Source organism: Crocuta crocuta, unplaced genomic scaffold (genome assembly GCF_008692635.1).
Source record: "Crocuta crocuta isolate KB4526 unplaced genomic scaffold, BGI_CrCroc_1.0 scaffold231, whole genome shotgun sequence".
NCBI lineage: Eukaryota > Metazoa > Chordata > Mammalia > Carnivora > Hyaenidae > Crocuta > Crocuta crocuta.
In genome coordinates this window covers 7,671,547-7,697,102 of record NW_027528357.1, presented here as the reverse complement: position 1 = coordinate 7,697,102, position 25,556 = coordinate 7,671,547, and the positions used below count along the sequence as shown (strand labels likewise).

The 25,556-nt window shown below is 37.2% G+C and overlaps 1 protein-coding gene and 1 non-coding gene across 2 annotated transcripts in view; both read left to right on the top strand.

Moving 5' to 3' along the window:
- Positions 1–6,980, top strand: part of DSG1 (desmoglein 1) — a 29,810-nt gene extending 22,830 nt beyond the window's left edge. Inside the window, exons 13-15 of the mRNA XM_077753856.1 lie at positions 761–833; positions 3,697–3,905; positions 5,937–6,980. Of these exons, the coding sequence (XP_077609982.1) occupies positions 761–833; positions 3,697–3,905; positions 5,937–6,980 (1,326 nt within the window). The remainder of the gene's footprint in view (positions 1–760; positions 834–3,696; positions 3,906–5,936) is intronic.
- A 10,898-nt stretch (positions 6,981–17,878) lies between these two features.
- LOC144223171 (U6 spliceosomal RNA) lies at positions 17,879–17,985 on the top strand. Its single transcript, XR_013332601.1, has one exon. It is a non-coding gene; the product is annotated as a U6 spliceosomal RNA (small nuclear RNA).
- The last annotated feature ends 7,571 nt before the right edge of the window (positions 17,986–25,556 follow it).

Sequence of the window (25,556 nt, the reverse complement as noted above, 5' to 3'; positions counted from 1 at the left end):
GAATGGATCAAGAAGATGTGGTTTATCTATACCATGGAATACTACATGGCAACGAGAAACAATGAAATCTGGCCATGTGTAGCAACATGGATGGACCTTGAGGGTGTTATGCTGAGCGAAATAAGTCAGGCAGAGGACAAATATCATATGTTTACACGTATAGGAGGATTAGGAGGAACTTAACTGAGGAACAAGGGGGAGAAGAAGGGGGGAAATGGTGGGGGAGAGGGAGAGAGGCAAACCATGAGAGACTCTTGAATGCTGACAAAAACTGAGGACTGATGGATGTGGGGGGTGAGGGGGTGTGGGCATGGAGGAGGGCTCTTGTGGGGATGAGCACTGGGTGTTATATGGAAACCAATTTGACAATAAACTATTTGTAAAAAAAAAAAAAAGAAAAGAAAAGAAATGGCCTTTGGCGGTCACCGAAACTCAGCCTCGTGCACAGAAGCCAATACATTGGCAATCACTCGTGGTCTATGCTATTTTATTCTTTGTTCTGGGATGGCCAATGTGGAAAATGAAGAGAAATCAAAGGTACATCAAAATCAGGTGGAAGTAAAGGCTTTGGAAATGAGGTTCAAGTTTTAAATGGATTTCAGGCCAGAAAAGGCTTTCGAAATGAAGTTCAGGTTTTAAATGGATTTCAGAAGTTTTGTAAATAGTGTTCTTTTAGAATCTGAGTTAATTTGAGAACAAACCCAAAGAATGATAAAACAAAAGAGCCATTACAAATGGTGAAATGTTTCTTGTCTCTTAGGATGTGACCACTGGCTGTGTACCACCAATAGGAACCGGGAATGGAGCTATAATTGAATGCATTGACACTTCAGGTAAAAAGGTTTTTTTTGTTTGTTTGTTTTTTGTTTTTTTAATTTTAACAGCTCATGACTAAGGGATTCTGTTCTGTCTTTGCAGAACTCAATACTCAATTATCTTACTCATCTTTAAAATTATTTTTATTATTCACTTTCAAATGACTAATTTGCAAATTCAATGGTAAGGAAAAGCCTGTAGTAATTATTATTCTTATATGTTGAATTTTTAAAATCTTCCTCAATGATTAGAGAGCACTTAGGAGACGACTCTCTTAGGACCTCTATAAATAGGAGAGAAGAACCGAAATTTAGCCACAAGTCAAGTTTCATCCAGGTCCAAGAAAATACAGTTGATCCCTGAATAGCACGGTGTTCGAGATGTCGACCCCTGTGCAGTCAAAAATATGAGTATTAACTTTTGACCCCCCCAAAACGTAACTACTAACAGTCTGCTGCTGACCAGAAGCCTTACTGCTAACATAAACCATCAGTTAACACATAGTTTGTATGTGTTTATATATATATATATATATATATATATACTGTATTCTTACAATAAAGTGAGCTAGAGAAATTGTTTTTAAGAAAATCGTAAGAAAGAAATAACATATTTATATTACTGAACTTATTCACAAAAAAAAATCTGCATTCAAACACAGGAAGGGTCAACTATACTAATTAGAATTAACATACAACCCAATTTTTTAAAGTTTATTTATTTCGAGAAAGAGAAAGAGAGCACCAGTGGGGGAGGGACAGAAAGAGAGAAGGAGAGAGAGAATCCCAAGCAGGCTCCACGCTCTCAGTGCAGAACACAATGCTGGACTCAATGTGGGGCTTGATCCCATGAACATGAAATCATGACCTCAATCAAGAGCTGAAATCAAGAGTCAGGCACCTAACCGACTGAGCCACCCAGATGCTCCAATGTATGACCCAATTAAAATAGATCTGTGCTCATTTCTTGAGACTAGAATCTACTTTCATAATTCACGAATGATTCAAAACTACTGACTTTAGCCGCTATCATGACAAAGAAAAAAAACTGCATCCATTCTCAGCATGAGAGTAAAGGTTGACCTAAAAAGTCTTGTCTGGTTTCATAAATTGAAAGTAGTAGAAACACCATCAGAATCTTTCCACATTCTCAGCTGAGGCTGTGTACAGGTGATGGAGTTCTTCCTTGCATACTGTTAACCAAAGTTATAACATGATACGCCTTAAAACGGGGGTATAGACCAGTTCACAGACAGAAATGGGGGAAAAATTGGAATTCTACAGCAAAGGGATAGCTCGCATGCTAGTAAAAAAAGTTTTTTTTTAATTTTTCATATCTTTGAAAACACTTGTACCATCTTGCTTTTTCTCAGTTAACAAAGTTAGTGATTCTCTTACTTTTCTCTCAGTCTTTTCAAATTTGTTATTATTACTTTTCTACTTTGCACTCTATCTTTTTTTTTCCAAATGTGTATTTATTTTTGAGAAAGAGAGAAAGAAAAAGTGTGTGTGTGTGTGTGTGTGTGTGAACTGGGAAGGGGCAAAGAGAAAAGGGAGACACAGAATCTGAAGCAGGCTCCAGGCTCTGAGCTATCAGGACAAAACTGGACATGGGGCTCAAATCCATGAACTATGAGATCATGACTTGAGCGGAAGTCGGATGCTTAACTGACTGAGCCACCCAGGTGCCCCCCACTACTTTGAACTCTTTAAAATAGAAGAGGCACAAGAATGCTCACAGTTTGTAGAAATGTACTTTACTCAAAGTACTAGACACACTAACCTTAAAATCTATCTCGCCTCCCAATGTGTCCATTTTTATTAATGACACCAACATCCACTCACCTCAAAAGCAGAGCTGGTTGACTCTTCTATCTCTCTGTTCTTTTTTTTTTAAGTTTATTTATTTATTTATTTGAGGGGCAGGGCACACATGCAGGCCAGGGAGGCACAGAGAGAAAGGAAGAGAGAAGATCCCAAGCAGGCTCCCCACTGCCAGTGCAGAGCTTGACAGGGGACTCAAACCCATGAACAACGAGATCATGACCAGAGCTGAAATCAAGAGTCAGAAGCTCAACCGACTGAGTCACCTAGGCACCCCTCTATCTCTCTATTCTTGACTCCCATTCCATTCTCAAGACTTGTCAAATCATCAGTCCATCAGGATTTACATACGCATTTATCCCCTTATTACATCTACAAGCATTTACACAAATCTAGAACAAAGCACAATGAGAGGCACCAGAATCATAAAAGTATAAAAAAAAAAAACACACTGTCTCTAAAATCAAGATCTTTAAATATTAAAGCCATGGGGCATTTATCCCACGGTCAACACTTTCCTGATCCATGGCTCTACTACAGTGTGAGCCATCATTTTATCTAACTTACTTTGAATATTGTAACAAGCTTCTATTCACCCATCACATCCAAGTGAAAACCCAAGATTCTCCATGTAAACCTTTCCTCACCACAGCCATGGCCTCTCCTCCGAAGCCAGTGGTTCTCGGGTGTTCTTCTGGACACACTGTGCTTCTAATATGTTGGGGTATTCTAATACTGTTTAACTTTTAGAATTTTGGAATCCTCCCCAACTCCCTCAATTTGAAATCAAACTCTCTAAAGCATATGCTTTTATAACCTCCATGCAAGCCCCCCTCTTCCAGCATGACACAATTACCAACAAATAGTTAACATCAAAGAGTTAACAAATTAACAAACTGATTAATAATATTATTTTAAACTCAATATCATATTTCCAGTCCTTTATGTTTTATCTTTATTTTATTTCAATGAAGAAACCATACATTATAGGAAGTTATTAATTTTGAGTCTACAATACACTAGAGAAAGTAAACTTAATTATATCAACAACTTTTAGGGGTTTACACAAATGAGTATGGTGGGAGAGAAATGCAAGATCTAGGAGGAGGAGAAAGAACAACAGGATTTGAACTAACAGAAGGAGTTAAAACACCAGCAGTACCTGAGATATGTCAAGAATATTCTGGAACACTAAGAAGAAATTCTACGAGAGAATGTAGAGAAGGAGGTCTGAATATGAACTTCATGGAAAGTTACTTCTGTCAGGTAATGTCTCTAGCCCCATGCCTTTCTCTCCATCTTGTGCCCCTAGCTCTACTCCAGGTTGCCACTATTTCCCAATAGGGCTTTGGAGAATTCCCAGCCTCTAGTCTATGCCTGACAATCATACTGCTGCTGGATAAAATATCTGTAATTCTGAACTGATCACTTTACTGCTCTCCTTAAAAACAGCCAATAGCTCCCAGCACTATCTGTCCAAGGCATGGATTCCAAACTCCTTAACATGACCATTCGGATTATTCACAAATTGACCCCTTCCCTCATTTCCAATTACTCCTTACCACCAACCCCACATACTACGTATCTTTGCCTCATTCACACTGGCCTATTCCTCTCCCTGCCTTCGTCTATGCTCTGCCCCTCCTGGGATGTTTTATCTACCATCTCATACTCATCTTTTAAGACTCAATTCAAATATCACTGCCTCTCTGAAGCTTTTACTGTTAACCCTCATGTTTAAAACAAAATTGATGTTTCTTTTCTATATTTCTGTAGTGCTTTATGTATACATCTTATAGGATATACCACTGCCAAAATATGTTTATATGTCTACCATGGTTTTTAGTGCCCTGTCCATATGCTCTCTACATCATGTCACCAGTACTTAGCTTAGTTCCAGGCACATAGTAAATATTCAGTAAGTGTGGGTTCAAGAGCCACAGTACACTTCCAAAACATTTTAAGGGCAAGCAAGAATTAATTTTGCCATATGCAGGTAGAGACAGAATTGTTTGTGGCTATGCACCATATGATACTTAAACTTTCAGGGATTGCCTATCTCTGAAACTGTCCCTGATAAATTTGTACCCTGTCCTAAAATATTTCCTTTAACTCTCCTATTGGCTTAGAGGGTGGCTGATATCTTGAAAGAAAACACTGATAAAGCCTTTCAAATGGCAGTAGATAATAAGAGAACTGTTGTCGAAACCCACAGGAATACTTCTAATCCATGTCCCTACAAATGAATGTTATTTTCATGAAAAGTATATTTCTGCCTCAAAAGATTTGCATCTTCCAATTCCTCCTGCCCAGGACACTCTGTGTGCTTTATTTTACTCCACTACTTTATTCTACCCTCTGATCAAGTATCGTTGTCTGAGATGCTGCCCTTGGCCACTCTATCACTCCATTGGCCCTGCCCTTACCACCTCCTGATAAATAGCTTAAGTAGCTTATGTGTTGTCTACCTCATCCTAGTAAAAGGCTAGTCTAATGACAGAGAGAGACACTTCATTTGATTTTGTTCTCTGCTATATCGCCAAGTTCCCAATAGAGGGTCTGGCAAATGGTAAGGACTAAAAAATATTTTTGAATGGAATGGCACAATGATTTGGTTTGCTAAGAAAGGTATTTCTGATACTTTTAAAGTAAACTTTAACCTGAAAGTTTGCAATCCAATATTATGAATGACAAAAATGAAATAAAAGTGCACATGTCTGTGGGCTTTCACTTTGAATTGAAGGAGATCCTGTCTTTAAAAACCTTCAGTTTTGAATCCCTAAATGGCATCAAGCCAGAGTCAATGGTCCTTTTGTTTTGCTGAAAAAGCCACATTGAAGTAAATCTTCACAGAACCACCAAATTCACTCCATTGAAGGAAGGAAAGCACAGTCCTGGATGAACCCGAAACAACTATGAACTACTTTTTTTTCTATAAACCAAAGAAAAAAGAAAAGAAACCCCCACACACAATTTGGTATACCTCAAGTTCAGTACTTTTAAGTACCTTCTTCTAACTTGGTTATGAAATAATCCATGTGATGTTTTACATGTGCTTCTGTATCCAAAGAGCACTCATGATGATTTTAAAAATCGAAATGTGTTATCAGAATTATGGTTATAATAATTTCTAACCAAATTCTTTCAAACAATTATATAATGATTTTTAAGACATCTTAGAATTTTGTTTTAAATATTCTTCTTTGGGTAGTGCCCTGGATGAAAAAGTGGTAAAGACTTCTATTACTGCTAAATATGTATCCATAATATCATTTTCTCTTTCCTCTGCAAATCCAGAAAGCATATGCTTATGCGGATGAAGATGAAGGACGCCCATCCAATGACTGTTTGCTCATATACGATATTGAGGGTGTAGGTTCCCCTGCTGGCTCCGTGGGTTGTTGCAGCTTCATTGGAGAAGACGTGGATGATAGCTTTTTGGACACACTGGGGCCTAAATTTAAGAAGCTGGCAGATATCAGCCTGGGAAAAGAAACTGAAACATATCCAGACCCCGATCCCTCTTGGCCACCTGAGAGCACCGAACCAATCTGTCCTCAGCAGGGAACAGAACCCATTGGTGGACACCCTCCCATCTCCCCACACTTTGGCACTACCACAGTCATCTCTGAGAGTACCTATCCTTCAGGACCTGGTGTACAGCATCCTATGCCTATTCCTGATCCTCTGGGCTATGGTAATGTCACTGTGACCGAATCTTACACCACCTCTGGCACTCTGAAGCCCTCTGTCCATGTCCATGATAACCGGCATGCAGCAAACGTAGTGGTGACCGAGAGGGTGGTTGGCCCAATCTCTGGCACTGATCTACATGGAATGTTAGAGGTGCCTGACTTGAGAGATGGGTCAAACGTTATAGTGACAGAAAGGGTAATAGCACCAAGTTCAAGTCTACCCACCTCTTTGACCATGCCTGATCCTAGAGAGTCATCAAATGTGGTAGTGACAGAAAGAGTCATCCGACCAGCTTCTGGCATGATGGGCAATCTAAGTATGCACCCTGAGTTATCAAATGCCCAAAATGTGATTGTGACAGAGAGGGTTGTTTCCGGCTCTGCCATAAGTGGAATTAGTGGCTCCGCTGGGATAAGTGGAGGCAGTGGCCTGGTTGGCAGTGCAGCTGGAATAAGTGGTGGTGGCATTGGGCTGAGCAGCCTGGGAGGAGGTGGGGGCCTGAGTAGCAGCATGGGGGGGACAGCCACCATTGGCCACATGAGGAGCTCCTCAGACCATCACTTTAGCCAGACCCTTGGATCTGCCTCCCCTAGTACAGCCCGAAGTCGAATCACAAAGTACAGTACAGTACAATATACGAAGTAGCCAGGATCCCAGCACACTTGTGCTCAGTAGTGGTGATTTAGGTCCAGTTCCCACCACCAAAAAACTAACAATGTGATTTATGATGCTCAACGAGGTGCTAAGAAACCATGGAGCAAAGTGAGAAACCACAATGGGAAAAATACATGGAAAAGTGCTGTTGGGCAAGAGCTCTTCTTAGCATTTGTAAACTTTTTTCTTACATTAATACTTATAGGATCACGACAGTGAGCTAAAACTTGAGACAGGGTCTTCTTTGTGCCTGTATGGCCAGTAGGGTCTTCTTTGCTTCTGTGTGGCCATCATGTACTTTCAGCACATGGAATAAGTTAAACTGGGTCACACAAAGTACTGGCCTTAAGACGGCAATTGGTACAATTCTCCTTGCTCTGTTTTGATTTGCCATGTAGCTCAGGCAATATTCAAAAAGGACTAAACATGCAATATGGGCTCATGTATGTAGGAAGAATTTGAAATACGTGTCAAGCACCCTGTCAATTTCACAGATAATGAAAATAAAAATCCAACCATATATTCAGACCATGATTAACCATTAAAGAAAAAAATCTGACTACACAACCAAGTTCACAAGCCACCAAGCATCCTACCTTAATAATTGCACTAGATAAAATAAACCTCAAATTAGGAAATGTTTCCTGGGAGGCAATTTCTATAAGAGAGTGGCAACAGGGCAAGATTCGTTTGGGGAAAACTGGCAATGTTTAAACCTGAATCCTGAGGTGGGGCTTCAGCTAAAATTCCCATGGAGTCAAGGAGTGTTCTGACTGTAGTTTGTGCTTTGTGTTAGGTGCAAGATTTACGAATATTGCGTACTGGTGAGGTTGCAAGATATCACACTTATTCTTTTCCTTATCACTGGGGCTCTGACCTGACATGGTTGTCATCCTTAGTGGTAAATGACCTCCCAAGAAAGCAGATGGAAACCACATTGCATTTTCAGATGTGTGTTTAGTAAGTGTTACTCATCTATATCAGCTCTTTATTATACATCTCCTAAGTTAAGATAATTTACTTAAGCTGAGGGGGGGGGTGAAAAAAAAAGCCTGTAGTATGGTTAAGCTTTGGGGGAAAATTTTTTTAAGGGGATCGAAAAGAAATTTTTAAAACATATAAAATGTTTAATGGGAAAAGTTAGAATTGTTCCATAAAAGTAACACCACTATTAGTTTTAATTAAATTTAGTACTTTTTTAAACAACCCTCTGTGGCTATTTTGAAGGGGTCAAGTAAGAACTTTTAACAGAATTGATGATATTGTGTTAACATAAATGAAATTGTTCTGGACAACCCCATTTCCTTAGTCTATATCACTCCCTAACTAAATGTTCTCACTAAAGTAAATGTTACGTCCCTGACTTGATTTGTCAACAAGCTCTTGGCTGATATATGCTCCAATTTATAGGTAGTTCCCAAATTATGTAGTATGATATATTTTTCTAGCTTCAAAAGTTAATAGTGTGTTATTTATGATATTTCATTTCTATGTGTTTGCTATATAGTATTACCTGATTTAGAAATCTCTGAATAGAATCAAAGCATTCTTAGACAGGGGTAAATTTACTATAGCAAGTTAGAGGAATTTTTTCCCGTTTTCTAAATTCAGTGTTAATGTGAGCTCACTGAAGTGAAACTGGACATGACAAAATCTTTTATGGATCATTCCCCACCAATGACTCAAATTTCCCAGGCTATTACAAGATCAAAGAACAGTCACTCAACTTCCAGCACTTGTCAAAGGGGGTGAGGGAGTGAACTATTTTATTAGAGCTATTTTGCTCAGTGTTATAGCAGATGGTGTCGATATTTTCAAAGCTAAAAGATACATCCTGTTTTCCATCTGTAGACTATGTGAAATGTTGATAATCTGTAGCATGCCCAAATGCAGAGGTGTAAATAAAGTCATTTGCAGGGACTCATTCTTTTCTTTTTTTCTCCCATTTGGGAGAGGGGGACTTCTATTAATGACAGAATCTTTCCAAAAATAAAGTCAAAAGGTATTTATCGAAATATGCTTAAGTATGCTGGGTCCAGGAGTTTGAAGGAAAATAACTACTAGTTAATTATTAGTTAATTAATTAAAAAGAATGGTATCTGACCACAAGTAGCTTATGTGTCACGTTGCTTTGACATATCATCATAAGTGTTTTTAGAGATTGCTGATATCTTCCAGGAAAGTTTTTTAGATTGTCTAACAAATGCTAGAGTCACCATTTTTAATAATAGTTGTTATTAAGATGCATTAGTTACATAAAACCATGGGAGATATAAAAAATGACAGTATTAGTTGTCAATCTTTCTAGGAAGATACTTTCAAATAAAATTTTTTCAGGATTACACACTGATGTCCTAACTCTTTATTCTTAAGTTTTAAAGTTATCTTTTTTAAGATACCATTCTAACATTGATTTAAAGGCACATCATTTTTTCAGTAAAGAAACTTTGAATAGAAATCAATTCTACTCTGTAGATGATTTACTCTCACTCACAGACCACAGGTCATTTTACAGACCTAAGATATGGAAATTATTTTATAAGTGAATCATCATAATTCAAATCTATATTGCAAGCTGAATCTCAGATCAACATGCTCTTAACAAAAGAGAAGGAAGAAATAGTAATTTAAATATTATGTGTATATAATTTGAAAACAAAGTGTTTAATGTTTCTAAAACATCTGACTTTCTAAAGAGGTGGTACTTAGGGTCAAATATTAGTGTATCATAAATACTTTATAATTTAAGATCAACCAAAACACCATCTTTAGCTAATTTTGATGCTGAATCCCAGTTATATCTGCTATATATTTTAGCCTCTATGTATATTGCCTGATGTAACTGTATGCACACCGAAAATTTACAGAAAAATTATCTATTTGGGGAGATTTTTAGGCCTTCATTTGGACCTCTATTCTACATTTGCATATAGTTTTTAACCTTATAATCTCCACTCAGTGTAGTTCCCTGACAGAATTTTAATTATATAGCTTCAAAAAGTACATATTCGCTCCAACTGGATGTTTTTAGTTATATACACAATTCATTTCTGAATTTATACCAACGTGAATGTCAATCAGGGTATAACACATATGATGCCCTTTGACTTGGGTAAAGGTTTTATAATCATTGCCTAACATAGTCATGGCTATATAGGAAAGGCATTTGAAACCCAAAACAAACTTTTAAAAGTATTTGCCACATTTTTCCCATGCCTATTTAATAAATTCCAACCTTTTGTAGGATTTCTGGTATTTTTCCTTGCACAGCAACACACCAGTCCACAGAGATTACTAGTCTCCATGAAATAGAATCTGCCTTCCAGTACTAGATTGTTTAGTTTATGTTAGGACAAACGGATGAATGTATCAACCTATTATTCATCAAAGAATTTTAAAACAAAGAATAATCTACTGTTTGTCTGTATTCCTTCCATTTGATCATATTTGAATTACTAAACACTTTATCATCAAGCTGTACCTAGTCTAACTTGTTTTTCTTTTGCTATTTTACAAGTATTTTTAAACTCTAATATTCATCTTGGTGATGTTTAAAATAAGGTGCTTTCAGGTTTCAATATAAAAGTTCTTGGCTTACTTTGGTGCTAGTTTCTTGCTTGGTCCTCCATTGGCTATTATACATCGGTTTGTAATTTCCAAAGACATATGTTTATAGCAATAAAATGATTAGTATGCCTCCATGATCTTTTCTGAATTGTATAGGTGGGGAGGTTGAAACTGTAGGGAATAATTAGAGGTTATCAAATCTAATGACTATTTTCAGCCCATATGAGGGAAAAGACACTTATTTGATTTTCACACTGTTAAAACTTACTTTAATTTTCCATTTTCTAGCTCTTTTTTTTTTTTTCCTATGTTTACTGAGGAGCCTCCTCCAGAGCACTTCTCAGTAGATCAGACCACAGGCTTGAGCAACCTCACACCAATACATAAGTGATGAATAGCTGGCCTTGTACACTTCCTTCGGATACTTTTAGCAACTTTATACTTTTATCTTTCTCTTTCATAGTCTAATTTTTATTTTTGTTTACACTAGAATTACATTTCTTTTCAAATGCATTTTCTTTTTCTTTGCCTTTAAAATCATGCCCTTCCATCTTTATTTGGAGTGCATCTCCTTTTTTGACCCCCACCTAATGCCACTTTCAGAACACTATCACCTTCCTCTTACACAAAACCTTACCCTTTTCAGATTCGTATGATCTTCTCATATTCCTCTCCCTCTCTTCTGCTTGTGTCATTCACGGACCACCCAACAATGGCCTCGTTTTTACTAATGACTCATATTCTGGCCTACAGTCTGCTGTGAACTTTCCAAATCCTGAGAACACTCACAGTAACTCAAGCGGACCTCTTGGATGACACTCAACACTTGAAATTCTGTTCTTAGACCTCCATTTTCCCCATTCCATCTTAGCCACATGCAGCCTTGTCATAACTAAGCCGGCACTTCTCGGGTTGCCTGTTCCAGTCTTCACAGCCTCTGAGCACTTCCTCCTGATCCTTCCAGATTATTTGCTGAAGTATTCTGATTGCCCAATTCCTCCACTTCATCAGAGCTGTCATGTGACTTCTCCCACTTTCCACTATCTGCCACTCCATGTTCCTCATTGTCTATTCAGGCTTCATGAGTTTCACCACACTACCTCTTGAGGAATGCCTTCAAACTCCTTGTCCTGCTCTCCTCTTTCATATCCCAAATCTTTCACCCTCCATCTCTGTCCTCACATAAATAGCTAAACAAGTGATTCAAATGAACTGACTTTCATTTTGAATACTCAGTCTCAAATCTCAGACTAATATCAGATGCTTCCCTACAATCCTACCTGCTTCTCTGATAGACTTCTCATCTCATTATACTAGACTACTACTCCATACCTTCTCTGTCCTCAAAACTCCCACACCTCTTCTTTTGTCCTCATTCTTGATTACCTAATCCTATTGTTCACCAGGCCTACACATTCACCTGTACTTGGACTCTCTCCCCACTGCCTTATTACAATGGAGTTAATGTTCTATTTATATAAAAAGACAATCTCCCACATGTGCTCAAGGACTTTGCTCCTTCCCTAATAGTCCATTTCTGAAACCATGTCCATCTTTCTCTCTCTCTCTCATTAGCACCCTTCCCTGCCTCATTTTTTGTTTATTTCACTAAACTTCTTAAGACTCATGTACACACGCCTTCTTTTCTTTCCCATGCCCTATCAACTTCAACCCCATCCCATTAATCCATCAGAATGACTCTTGTCAAGTTTGTCCAGGACCTATAGATACCAAATACATGGCCCACTTTTCTGTCCTTGTTTTTTTTAACCTCTGGGAAGAATCTGAAAAAAACTATTCTCTCTTCCTTGAAACACTTTTCTTTCTTGGCTTTTATACAATACTTTCAGGATATAGCTTACATTCCATTGGCCTCTCTCTCATATTTTCTTTTGTTTCTTCCCCATCTACCCAACTATTAAATGATGACGTTCTCCCCAAAGTTTGGTCCCATGCTCTCTTCTCTTAACACTCTACAATGTCATTATGAGACCACACTGAAGCCCCTTTTAAAGATTTTTAAAAAATTTTTAATGTTTATTTATTTTTGAGAGAGATAGAGAAACAGAGTGTGAGTGGGGAAGGGGCAGAGAGAGGGGGAAACACAGAATCCAAAGCAGGCTCCAGGCTCTGAGCTCTCAGCACAAAGCCCAATGTAGGGCTCAAACCCATGAACCATGAGATCATGACCTGAGCAGAAGTTGGACGCTTAACCAACTGAGCCACCCAGGGGCCCCGAGGCCCCTTTTTAAATGTTCAAAATTAAATGTATTTTTACCCTCTGAATATCCTCCATTCCAATAAATATGACCCCACTGATCCATTACCAAATCAAGTACTCCTCCTTGATTTCATCCCTTTCTTCATATCCTCCTCCCCCATTTCAGCCTTTAGTAAGTGCTAATGGTTTTGACTGATTCTGTAACCAAAATATATCTCAGACCACCTAATAGCTTCCATCCCCATCTGCCCTACCCTACTAGAACTGTCTCTTCAGTAGTCTCTCTACTTCCATACTGGCCTTCCTCAAACAATTTTCTACAGATGAGTCTATGTGGCCTTGTAAAATGCAAATTAGATTAAGCCAATCCTTTATTTTAAGAATTTTAATGGCTTTCCATTGCATGTCTTAGAATAGCCTACAGGGACCCACCTTATCTGGTATGAAAGATGATGATGGAAAGATAATGGTGGTTTGGATTAGGATAGTTGTAATGGAGAAGGTAAAAAAGAAATGGATTGGGGAAATGCTTTGGCCTTTGAAACTGGTGTTCACTCTGTATGGCACATTTTCCTCCTTATTTTCATATGGTTATATCCTTTGATCTTTTAGGTAGAAATTTAAGTATAATTTCCTCAGAAATTCTCCTTGACCAAACCATTCATTCATCCATTCCACAGATAATTACTGAATGCCTAACACTTGCGCCACGCAGTGTTGTTATGACAGGGAACAAAACAGATAAGTTCCTTTTCCTGAACTTACATTCAGGATAGGTAGTGGGGTGAAGGAGGTCTAACAATAAACAAGAAAATATATAGTATGCTACATGGCAGTAATAGATGACTATTGACCAGACACCTGGAGAACCTGAGGGAACAAATCATGTGGCTATCTGGGTCCAGGACATTTCAGGCCAAAGAAACTATAAACTACAAAAATTCTGAGGTAGATATAGGCTTGAGTTACTGAAGGAAGAACAAGAGACCCACATGATTGCAGAGAATGAAAGAAGGAAAGCATGAAGAAATGAAATCTGAGAGGTAACAAAGGATGAGACTGAATTTGACCTTTCAGGCCATTGCAAGAACTCTGACTTAATCATAAGTGAAATAGCCATTGGAAAGCCTGGGCAGAACACTTCTCAAAAATATTTAGATTTTTAAAGATCCCCTATGGCTAGCTCTCTTAATGAAGAACTCCTACTACCTGGTTGGACCCTTCAGTTTGATAGCAAAACGAGTGACAAAAATTAAAGAAAAACCCTAGGCAGCTGAATAAAGCAACATTCAAAAAGAATTGAGAAAAAAGACCTTAAGAGATAAATTCAAATCTCACTATAAAGTGTCTTGAAAAAACTCAAGCATAATAAACACAATTGGAGGATATAAAATTGATCAAAACGTTTGAAAATGAGCCAGGCATGTACTTGGTGACTGAGTTCGTATAAGACAAACTCTAGCTGACCCTTACTTTTCCTAATTTTACAAACAAAACTTAATTATGAGAAACTTGGTATATATCTGTATGCTCTGTGCCTAATGTGCTAGTCCTTATACAAAACCTAGGGAGAAGAGCATACTACCCAAGAAATCTACAGTTTAATTGCAATCCCCATCAAAATACCAACAGTATTTTTCACAGAACTAGAACAAATTATCCTCAAATTTGTACAGAACCACAAAAGATCCTGAATAGCCAAAGCAATCTTGAAAAAGAAAAACAAAACCAGAGGTATTACAACCCCAGATTTCAAGATATACGACCAAGCTGGACCAATCAAACAGTCTGGTACTGGCACAAAATCAGACACATAAATCAATGAAACAGAGAGCCCAGAAATAAACTCACAATTATGTGGACAATTAAACTTCAACAAAGGAGGCAAGAATATGCCATGGGAAAAAGACAGTCTTTTAACACAAGTGTTAGAAAAGCTGGATAGCTACATGCTAAAGAATGAGACTAGACCTCTTATGCCATACACACACAAAAACTCAAAATGGATTAAAGACCTAAATGTGAGATTTGAAACCACAAATATCTATAAGAGAGCACAGTCAGTAATTTCTCTAACATTGGCTGTAGAAACATATGTCTGGATATGTCTTCTGAGGCAAGAAAACATAAAGAGCAAAATAAACTATTGGGACTACATCAAAAGAAAAAGCCTCTGCACAGCAAAAGAAACAATCAACAAAACTTAGATAACTTACTAAATGGGAGAAGATATTTGCAAATGACCTATCTGATAAAGAATTAGTATGCAAAATATAGAAAGAATTTATGCAACTCAACGCCAAAAAACCCACAAATAACACGGTTTTAAAATGGACAGAAGACATGAACAGGCATTTTTCCAAAGAAGACATATAGGTTGCCAACAGACACATGAAAAGAAGCTCAACATCACTCATCATCAGGAAAACGAAAATCAAAACCACAATGAGATATCACCTCACATCTGTCAGAATAGCAAAAATCAAAAACACAGGAAACAACAAGTATTGGAAGGATGTGGAGAAAAAGCAACCCCCATGGACTGTTGGTGGGACTGCAAACTGGTAAAACCACTCTGGGAAACAGTATGGAGGCTCCTCAAAAAATTAAAAATAGAATTACCATATGATCCAGCAATTCTACTACTGGGTATTTACCCAAAAAACACAAAAACACTAGTTCAAAAAGATATATATATATATATACATATCTTTGTGTGTGTGTGTATACATTTATATATGTGTGTGCATGTGTGTATGTATGTATATATACATATATATACAGATATATATGTAATTGCTGTATTGTATAATGTATAATAGAATATTATTCAGCCATAATTGTAACAATACAGATAGATCTAGAGGGTTTACTGCTAAGTGAAATGTCAGTCAGAGAAAGACAAATACCATACGATTTCACTCATATGTGGAGTTTAAGAAACAAAAACGACAAAGAAAAAAGAGACAAACATCCAAAACAGATTCTTAAATATAGAAGACAAACTGGTGTTGCCAGAAGGGAGGCAAAGGGGGATGGGTGAAATAGAAGGGGTAAGAGTACACATCATGATGAGCACCGAGTAATGTGCATAATTGTTGAATCACTGTATTGCATGCCTCAAACTAATATAACACCTATGTTAATTATACTGGAATTAAAACAAAATAAAAATAAAATTTTAAAAAACCTAGGGGGAAGAGCCCTTACCTCAAGAGTTTTCTTACAAATGCTCAAAATGCCAGGTTCTAATTCTTGTCACAGGTCATATTTAGTTGGATCCAGAATGTAGCTTGTCCAGTATTTTGTCCAGTATTTTCAGTGAAAAATACTTGCTATGTTCAAATTAATAGATATATTTTTCAAACTGTATGCCAGTTTCTACTCAATAAATTATTGATCTGCACCTTTCAATTTGTTTTGTTTATATCTGAGATTGGATTTACCTAGAATTAGACCTAGAATTACATAGAATCATAACTTGTGGGCAATCTAGGGAGGAAGTGGTTCATTATAATTATATTGGAACTACTGGTTAATAATTGGGAAATGAATTAGAGAAGGGAAAACAGCCAACAAAGGCCAGTTACCCTCATGGGCAACTGCAAGTCAGCTCTCCTGGAGAAAATGTTGGAAGTCAGTGTAGGGCATGCACTGCACAGTTAAACCATCCCAGACATGAGGGAGATCGTATATTCAGACAACAGCTACCATTGGTTCACAGTTAGAGACTACCTGTGCCTGCTACATGAGTGGGCAAAGTGGCTATAACATCAGTGAAGTGAAGAAACACAATAGCTGGCAGTTAGAAATTGGGTGTGTGGGTGCTGAAATATAAGGGCAAAATATATATAGAGAGAGGGCACCAACAGCATCTGTTGCGAGCCAGTAGCACTCTGGTGAGATATGCTACAAGAATCCTCAAATTTTATTGATTTCACAGGCCTTCCCTAAACATTACACTGTAAATAAAAATGGATCATAAGTTAATATATTGATAAACTGGATAACAAAACCCAGTGGTATAAAATAAGAAAGTCTTCAAGTCCCCCTTGTCATTAATTTATACCTTTATGATATTATATGATTCATGTTAATTAGATGCCTGTCCCTGTAAAGTGTTTAGACATATAATCATTCTCCTATAAGAGATGACTTAGTTTTACTGTTACAAATTTAGGAGTGACCTTGATAGATAATTGGTTTTGATGTCTACTTACTACTAGAAAGAAAGGTCATGAGTCAATTAAAGTCATCATTTTTTTGTATACACAGCCCATCATTTTAATAGCTTATTTACAACAACATCATGTTAAGTCACTCAATTCCTAAGACATGTTCTTGCACCTAGCTTATTTTAGAAAGTACACCAAAAACTGTATGGTCATTATTTGGATATGGAAGTAATTAAATAACAAATTTGGAATTCATGTGTGACACACAGAGGTTAGCACAGCAACAAGCAGAAACTCAATAATTATTTGTTTTCATACATACATAGATGCAATGCATTCACTACTCAACTTTTCTAAAATCCATCAGTGAACTGATGGTCTGTATGAGAACTGACCCTTGCCCCTGATTCTATTATATTGTTTGTCAAATACCACCATTCCCAATAGAACTTCTCCTTGGAAGTTATTCTTTGGCATGATGACTCATCTTTAAAATGAGGGACAATATAATTTAATTTTGTTAGATTGCAAAAGATATTTTGATTAATTATCTTTAAAAATAAGATATGATTATCCTGGGAAAAGTTGAGATATATAAAAATTATAAAAATAATAAGATATTATTATCTTTGGAAAAGATTAGATATATAAAAATTTAGATCCTATTAGGATGTAGGGAGAAAGTGTAAACTAAAGAAAAGTAGTTTAGGGGCAACTGGGTGGCTCAGTCAGTTGAGCATCCCACTTCGGCTCAGGTTAAGGATCTTGCAGTTTATGGGTTCAAGCCACGTTGGGCTCTGTGCTGACAGCTCAGAGCCTGGAGCTTGCTTCAGATTCTGTGTCTCCCTCTCTCTCTGCCCCTCCCCCACTCATGCTCTCTTTCCCTCTATCTCAAAAATAAATACACATTAAAAATATTTTAAAGAGTGCTCACTTTGGCAGCACATATACTAAAATTGGAACGATACAGAGAAGATTAGCATGGCCCCTGCGCAAGGATGACACGCAAATTCGTGAAGCGTTCCATATTTTTTGAACGTGAGACAGGAAACTATCAACACCCTAGAGGAGAAAGCAGGAAACAACCTCTTTGACTTCCACCACAGCAACTTCTTACTTGACACATCCCCAAAAGCAAGGGAATCAAGAGCAAAAATAAATGATTGGGGCCTCATCGGGATTAAAAGCTTCTGCACAGCAAAGGAAACAACCCACAAAACTAATAGGCAACCAACGGAATGGGAAAAGATAGTTGCAAATGACATATCAGATAAAGGGTTAATATCCAGAATCTATGAGGAACTCACCAAACTCCACACCCGAAAAACAAACAACCCAGTGAAGAAATGGGCAGAAGATATGAACAGACACTTCTCCAAAGAGGACATCCAGATGGCCAACAGACACATGAAACGATGCTCAGCATCCCTCCTCATCAGGGAAATACAAATCAAAACCACACTGAGATACCACCTCACGCCAGTCAGAGTGGCTAAAATGAGCAAATCAGAGAACCCTATATGCTGGTGAGGATGTGGAGAAACAGGCACCCTCCTACACTGTTGGTGGGAATGTAAACTGGTACAGCCCCTCTGGAAAACAGTGTGGAGGTTCCTCAGGAAACTAACAACAGAACTCCCCTATGACCCAGCAATAGCACTGCTAGGAATTTACCCAAGGGATACAGAAATGCTGATGCATATGGGCACATGTACCCCAATGTTCCTGGCAGCACTCTCAACAATAGCTAAAACATGGAAAGAGCTTAAGTGTCCATCAATGGATGAATGGATCAACAAGATGTGGTTTATCTATACCATGGAATACTACATGGCAATGAGAAACAATGAAATCTGGCCATGTGTAGCAACATGGATGGACCTTGAGGGTGTTATGCTGAGCGAAATAAGTCAGGCAGAGAAGGACAAATATCATATGTTTGCACGTATAGGAGGATTAGGAGGAACTTAATGGAGGACCATGGGGGAGAAGAAGGGGGGAAATGGTGGGGGAAAGGGAGAGAGGCAAACCATGAGAGACTCTTGAATGCTGAGAAACAAACTGAGGACTGATGGATGTGGGGGGGAGGGGGGAGATAGGCATGGAGGAGGGCTCTTGTGGGGATGAGCACTGGGTGTTATATGGAAACCAATTTGACAATAAACTATTTGTAAAAAAAAAAATATTTTAAAGAAAAGAAAAGTAGCTTATTTTCAAATATAACCAAGTATTTTTCAAATGAAAAATATTTGGAAAACAGAGTCCAAAAACAATTGGGATGAAACTGGAACTTTCTTCATATGACAAAGGTCATGTAGCAGTAGAGAAGCACTCCCAGAACTCTGTGAGGTTGGCCAATCAACAAATGGGAACTCAATAATCATCTGTGGGAGACATAAATAAAAGCAATCCATTCACTGTTCAATTTTTCTAAAATACATCACTTGATAGATTAAATCAAATATATGTAAAAGTTCAGGCCTTTCCACATGCTATTCTCTGGAAGAATAGATAAAGGTACTTCTTCTCCTGGAGAAAGAATATTTTACTAGATACCCCTGCAGGTTAGATGAAAGGCATGTCAAAATATCTATCCAACTTTCGCTTTCCATTCTTGCCCAATAAACATTTTTGAGCTAGTACCTTGATTGCTAGAGTAAGTGGAGAGCATTTAGAGACAGGATATGAACTTTATAGTTATCCCACCATGGAAAAACCTCCCCATTGAAAATTAATAAATATTTTGCTTCGTAAAATCACTTTCTACAAAGATGATGACTGAGCATCAATTGCCAGGAAAACTGACCTACTTTTTAAAAATTTTTTAACTTTTATTAATTTTTGAGAGACAGAGAGACAGAACGTGAGTGGAGGAGGGGCAGAGAGAGACACACACACACAGAAACAGGCTCCAGACTCTGAGCTGTCATCACAGAGCTTAATGAAGGGCTTGAACCCATGAACCGTGAGATCATGACCTGAGCCTAAGTTGGACACTTAACTGATGGAGCCGTCCAGGGGCCTGTGATCTACTTTAAATATAAAGGTTAAAAGAATGTGAGGCTAGAATACTTGGATGTAAAGCTTGCAATGGGGAACTCAAGCCAAGTTAGGCAATTAATGGGTCCAAATTGGGTGCCTATCTGGCTGGATTTCTCTTCATTCTTATTACTGATGACCTAAAAGCACTCCTTCTAAAACATTGCTGTTATGAAGTAAGAATAATGAGCCAGATTTTTCAAAAGATGTACAAGGGTGTCTGGGTGTCTTGTCTGCCTTAACTGACAAAGCCCAGTCAGTTAAGTGGCCTACTTCAGCTCAGGTCATGATCTCATGGTTCCTAAGTTTGAGCCCCATGTCAGGCTCTGTGCTGACAGCTCAGAGCTGGAGCCTGTTTCAGATTCTGTGTCTCCCTCTCTCTCTGCCCTTCCCCTGCTTTCACTCTGTCTCTCTGTCTCTCTCTCAAAAATAAATAAACCTTAAAAAATTTTAAAAGATGTACAATGTATTTTAAAAATCACTAAAACCAAAATGAGGATTAAAAATGAATTAAATAAGGTTCATGGGTGGCTCAGTGGATTAAGCATCCAACTTCAGCCCAGGTCATGATCTCACAATTCATGGGTTTGAGTCCCATGTCGGGCTCTGTGCTGACAGCTCCGAGCCTGCTTCAGATTTTGTGTCTCCCCTCTCTCTCTCTGTCCCACCCCTGCTATGCTCTCTGTCTCTCTCAAAAAAATAAATAAATAAATAAATAAACTTTTAAACATTTTTATAGAAACACAATAAGTTGAATACCATCTCAAACAGTTATAAATTGTCAGAAATCAAGGTGTTATAAGCTAGAGCAGAAGGCAATAAACAAAACCACATTTATTGACTGTCACTAAAAATTGAATATTAGTATATAGAAAAAAAAATACCTATACTTAATGCCATAAACTGTAATAAATGGCAAATCTGTTATGGACATATACACTCTAGAAATTATGAAGAAAGAATACTACTCTGAGTGTACTATGTGTTAGTTTCTCTATATAAATGTATCTAATTTAACTCTCAGAATCTACCAGGGAAGGAAACAGATGAGGTAATTGCAATTTACAGAGATAAAGTAACTCATTCATAGAAACAAACTAAATGAGTGGAATTTCTAGAATTTGAGCCACATCTACATCTTTATCGATTTCAATATATACATTGGCATTACACATCTACTTTAAATATAAATAGGTAAGTCTATGAGCATGACAAACTAGAAGCTATAATTAGGGATAAGCTACATAAATAAAATAAACTATATAATAAGATTAAATTCTACATAATAAAAGCTAACAAATCGGATATAATGACACATTCTTTCAAGACCTAGTGATATAGGCAAGCTATTGAATTATCAGAGAACATTCTTACAGGAACCAGTTTGGCATCATTTGCCAATAGGGGAATTGAAGGTGAAAAGCAGACTTCTTAAAGATGTCCCCTTTATTTTCTGTAGCTAAGCTTCCTCTCCCATTGAGATCTTTGAGTATGAGCAGGATGTAGAAACACAAAGAGAAAGAACACAGCAGTCCATTCAAGGCAACTCAGGGCCCAATCCCAACTAGATTTCATGAGTAAAACCCAATAGAAACATGGGAAAGCAGAGAAATACTTAAAAAGACTTCACATATTAAAATCATCAGGCATTTACTATCAAACAAATAAAAATCTAATAAAATTTACATATCTAGTAAGACTGATCAAAACAAAAAGAAAATGCACAAATAAAAAAACATCAAGAGTTCTTTAAAATAGGATATGATTATAGATTTCACAGACATTAATGAAATAAGATGAAATTACAAATAATTTGTTGCCGATCAATTAAAAGATTTAGAGGAAACAGACAAATTTATAGTAAAAAGTACAATGTACCCAAACTTTCAAGAGCCAAAAACTCAAGAAAGAAATAATTTCAATCTTAAACAACTCTTCTAAATAAGACAATAAAACTTACTTCTTAGCTCATTTTATAAGGTTAGCATAACTTTTTGACAAGTTCAATAAGATCAGCATACGAAAGGAAAATTTCCATATTAATTTTATATACGAACATAGATGGAAAATTCTGTTTAGGGTAGTGGGAGGTACAGCTTCCAGATGCAATGAGTAAGTCACGGGGATGAAAGAGTACAGGGAATATAATCAGTGATATCAGATTAGTGTTGTATGGTGACAGCTAGTAGCTACACTTGTGAGCACAGCATAACATATAGAGTTGTTGAATAACTATATTGTATTTGAAAGTAACATAACATTGTATGTCAACTATACTTCAATCAGTCCATCAACCAATAATTTGGGTTTAGCAAAACTGATGGATATAAAAATCAAAAGGCCAAAATCAGTTATATTCCTATATGTAAGAAAATAAATGTTAGAAGTTGTAACTAAAGAAAATATATCATTTGTGCTAATAAGATAATGAATTTGTGTTGTTTTTAGTCACTAAGTTTGTGATAATTTATTACCACAGTACAGGGAACTAATAGATAGCAAGATTGTTTATAATAACTTATTCCAAGTAAAAACATAATCATTCTCAAATGCAAAAAAGAAAGAAAAATCCAAAGCAAACTCAAAATGAAAAAAAAAATGAAGTAAAAAATAGTTCCAACACATTTGACAGTTCACTTCCCTTAAAGATGAAGAGTATTTACAAATCCATAATGAAGGCATCAGTAACACAGTGGAGTGGGAAGAAAGGAAATAAAGTTTTCACCTAAAAGAAAACTCAAATAGTCAATACCAACTGCCCATGAAGAGATGTTATTTTTATTATATTAGAAAAAATATGTTTACCTGCTGCCATTTCTCCCTGCACCAACCATAGGTCTAGGTTAATTACCCTGACTCAATAAACTCTTAACTTCTTAAAACTTCAGCGTGCAAGCCCAGAATTATGTGAAGAGCATGTTAATTAAGAATAAAATAATTCCAGATCTCATGTCCAGACATTCAGATTCAATAAGTCCGAAGCCAAGAAATCTGTATTTCCTATGTACTGGACCGTATGATTTGGGCACAAGTGGCCCAGGAAATACATTTCAAAAAGCACTGCTTATCTTATCTTATTCCTGAATCTCTTCCAAATAACCTAAGCCCACATCCCATTTCAGAATCTGCTAGATGCATAACTAATAGCACAAAAGGTAAACTATATACATGACACAACTTTGCCAAAGAGGGGCATTGCAGGAGCCAGCATGACACTGAAGTAATTATCATAGCACGGATGATGCCACTGTCATCATGATCAGGAGTCAGGGGACAGACTAAGATGACATTTTGCGGGGATAAGTATGCAGCAAATATGTAATAAACATGTAAGTACACACTTTAATTAATATAGGGCGAGAAGCCACACTATTCTTTCCGCAGTTACTTAGAAGAAAGACATCCCACACCAAGAACATGACATCACAGAGAGAATCAACAAGGCCCCTCTGTCAGGGTGTAAGTATGATTTTAGGGTGTAAACTAACATCATCCTATGGTATTAACATAACTCTTTAGGAAACTGACATTTAATCTCTGTGATTTCCAACACCCATTAAATAACCTGGTTTGCAGGCACCATGGTTTCCATACATAAATTGGCTTTAACAAGGAGACAGGTTGTTTATCTTCAGTGCCATTAACTTAAGGTGGACAGTCAGAGGTGTATTCATAGCCCTGCTCTAGGTCAAAACCAAGACAAGCTTTGTTTACATTTTGTTCATCCCCCCAGGCCTGTGGTAATGAAAACCCTTTTGCTTGAGTCAACTCTAAAACCTACTTGCCTACTGCATTTGACAAACATGATTTAGGACCATAAATATTTTTAAAATTTCCTTTCCTCTAACACCTGCTATCAAGAAATAAAGCTGTCCTTGGATAATTAGATAATATTCACCAGTAACCCTTAACTGCTAACTTGATGGAAAAATGCTGCCTTAACATAATGTTCACAATATTTGGCCTGAATAGATTACTTTTTTTTTCAAAAAGAATTTGTATTGACATGCATTAAGTTATCTGTCTTTTATGGCATTACTTTTTTAAAAAATATTTTTATTTATTTTTGAGAGACACAGAACACGAGCGGGGGAGGGGCAGAGAGAGAGGGAGACACAGAATCTAAAGCAGGTTCCAGGCTCTGACCAGTCAGTACAGAGCCCGGCATGGGTCCGGAACCCATAAACTGTGAGATTACGACTTGAGCGGAAGTCGGACGCCCAACTGACTCAGCCACCCAGACACCCCAATGGCATTACTTTTAAAATATATGTGTTAAAATATTTGCTCTTCCAGATGGACATGATGTATGGAATGAAAATGTCCCACTACTTTAAAAGCAGTAAGGGGCAATATTATAGAAGCACAGAGCAATAATTAAATACCAAGAATATCCCTGAAATTCCATGTACACTTTCATAGTAGCAAATGAAATGCTACTGGCTTTATATCAAACACAAATAATAGGACAAAGTTACTTTTAGAACTCTGCTAGCAAAGACAGCTATTAAAACTAATATTTGGTGAACTCTAAACTATTTCAAGAGTTTTTGTAAAAGATAATAGCATTCAGCCATCAATTCTTTTTTATTTTGCTTTCACATATCCAATCAACACTGGATAGTGGCTTGGTATTTATATAAATTGACTATAATCAGGAGGTAGAACTCTTGCCCTACTTTGGCATTAATAAACTGTAGACTCTTAGGGTTATACCTATAACATGGATTGGAGAGAGATTGCATTAAATCATATCTAGGGTTGTTTTTGTTTTTGTTTTTTTTATTTTAGAGAGAGTGCAAGAGGGGCAGAGCTCCGGAGAGAAAGAATCTTAAGCTGAGCATGGAGCCCGACTGAGGGTTGGATCCCACAACTCTGGGATGATGACCTGAGTCAAAACCAAGAGTCGGATGCTCCAACAACTGAGCTACCCCGGTGCCCCATCTCTAGGGTATTTTTAAGCATCAATGATTTCATGCTCTGTTTTAACGACAGCTGGTACCCCAACAAGAGAAACAAAAGTAGACGCTCTTTATCTACCTAAGCTCAAAATCATGACCTAAGTTTTCCAAGAAAAGGATTTCACTAACTGAAATCCTTTCAGGATTCTACTTTGAGATCACTTCCACAACTCTCCCCAGAAGTAAGTACAAATGAGGTGATGGAGCATCAAGGGTCCACTTCTCAGTCATTGCAAAGTCTTTTAAATCTGTATATAATCATAATCACCAGGTTCAAATTCTGAATCACCGAGTTTAGGAGTTACAAATGGGGAAATCTGGAGCAATCACATAAAAGATCTAGTACCTATTTCTATTGTTTGCCCTTTTCTTTTCTCTTTTCTTTTCTTTTCTCTTTCTTTTCCTGAAACTCACCATATGAATAGCAAGTTAGGTAAGTAGAAAATGTTATATCTCAGAAGAAATCAGTCTATCATGATGTAAACGAAAGGTAGAAAGCCTTGCAAGTATCTCCATCAGACATAGCCTGGGAAGAGTGTAATTTTCCTCTTGTGAAAAACAAGAAGACTCTAGATCTGTTTCATTAATTCTCTAAGGCAAATTA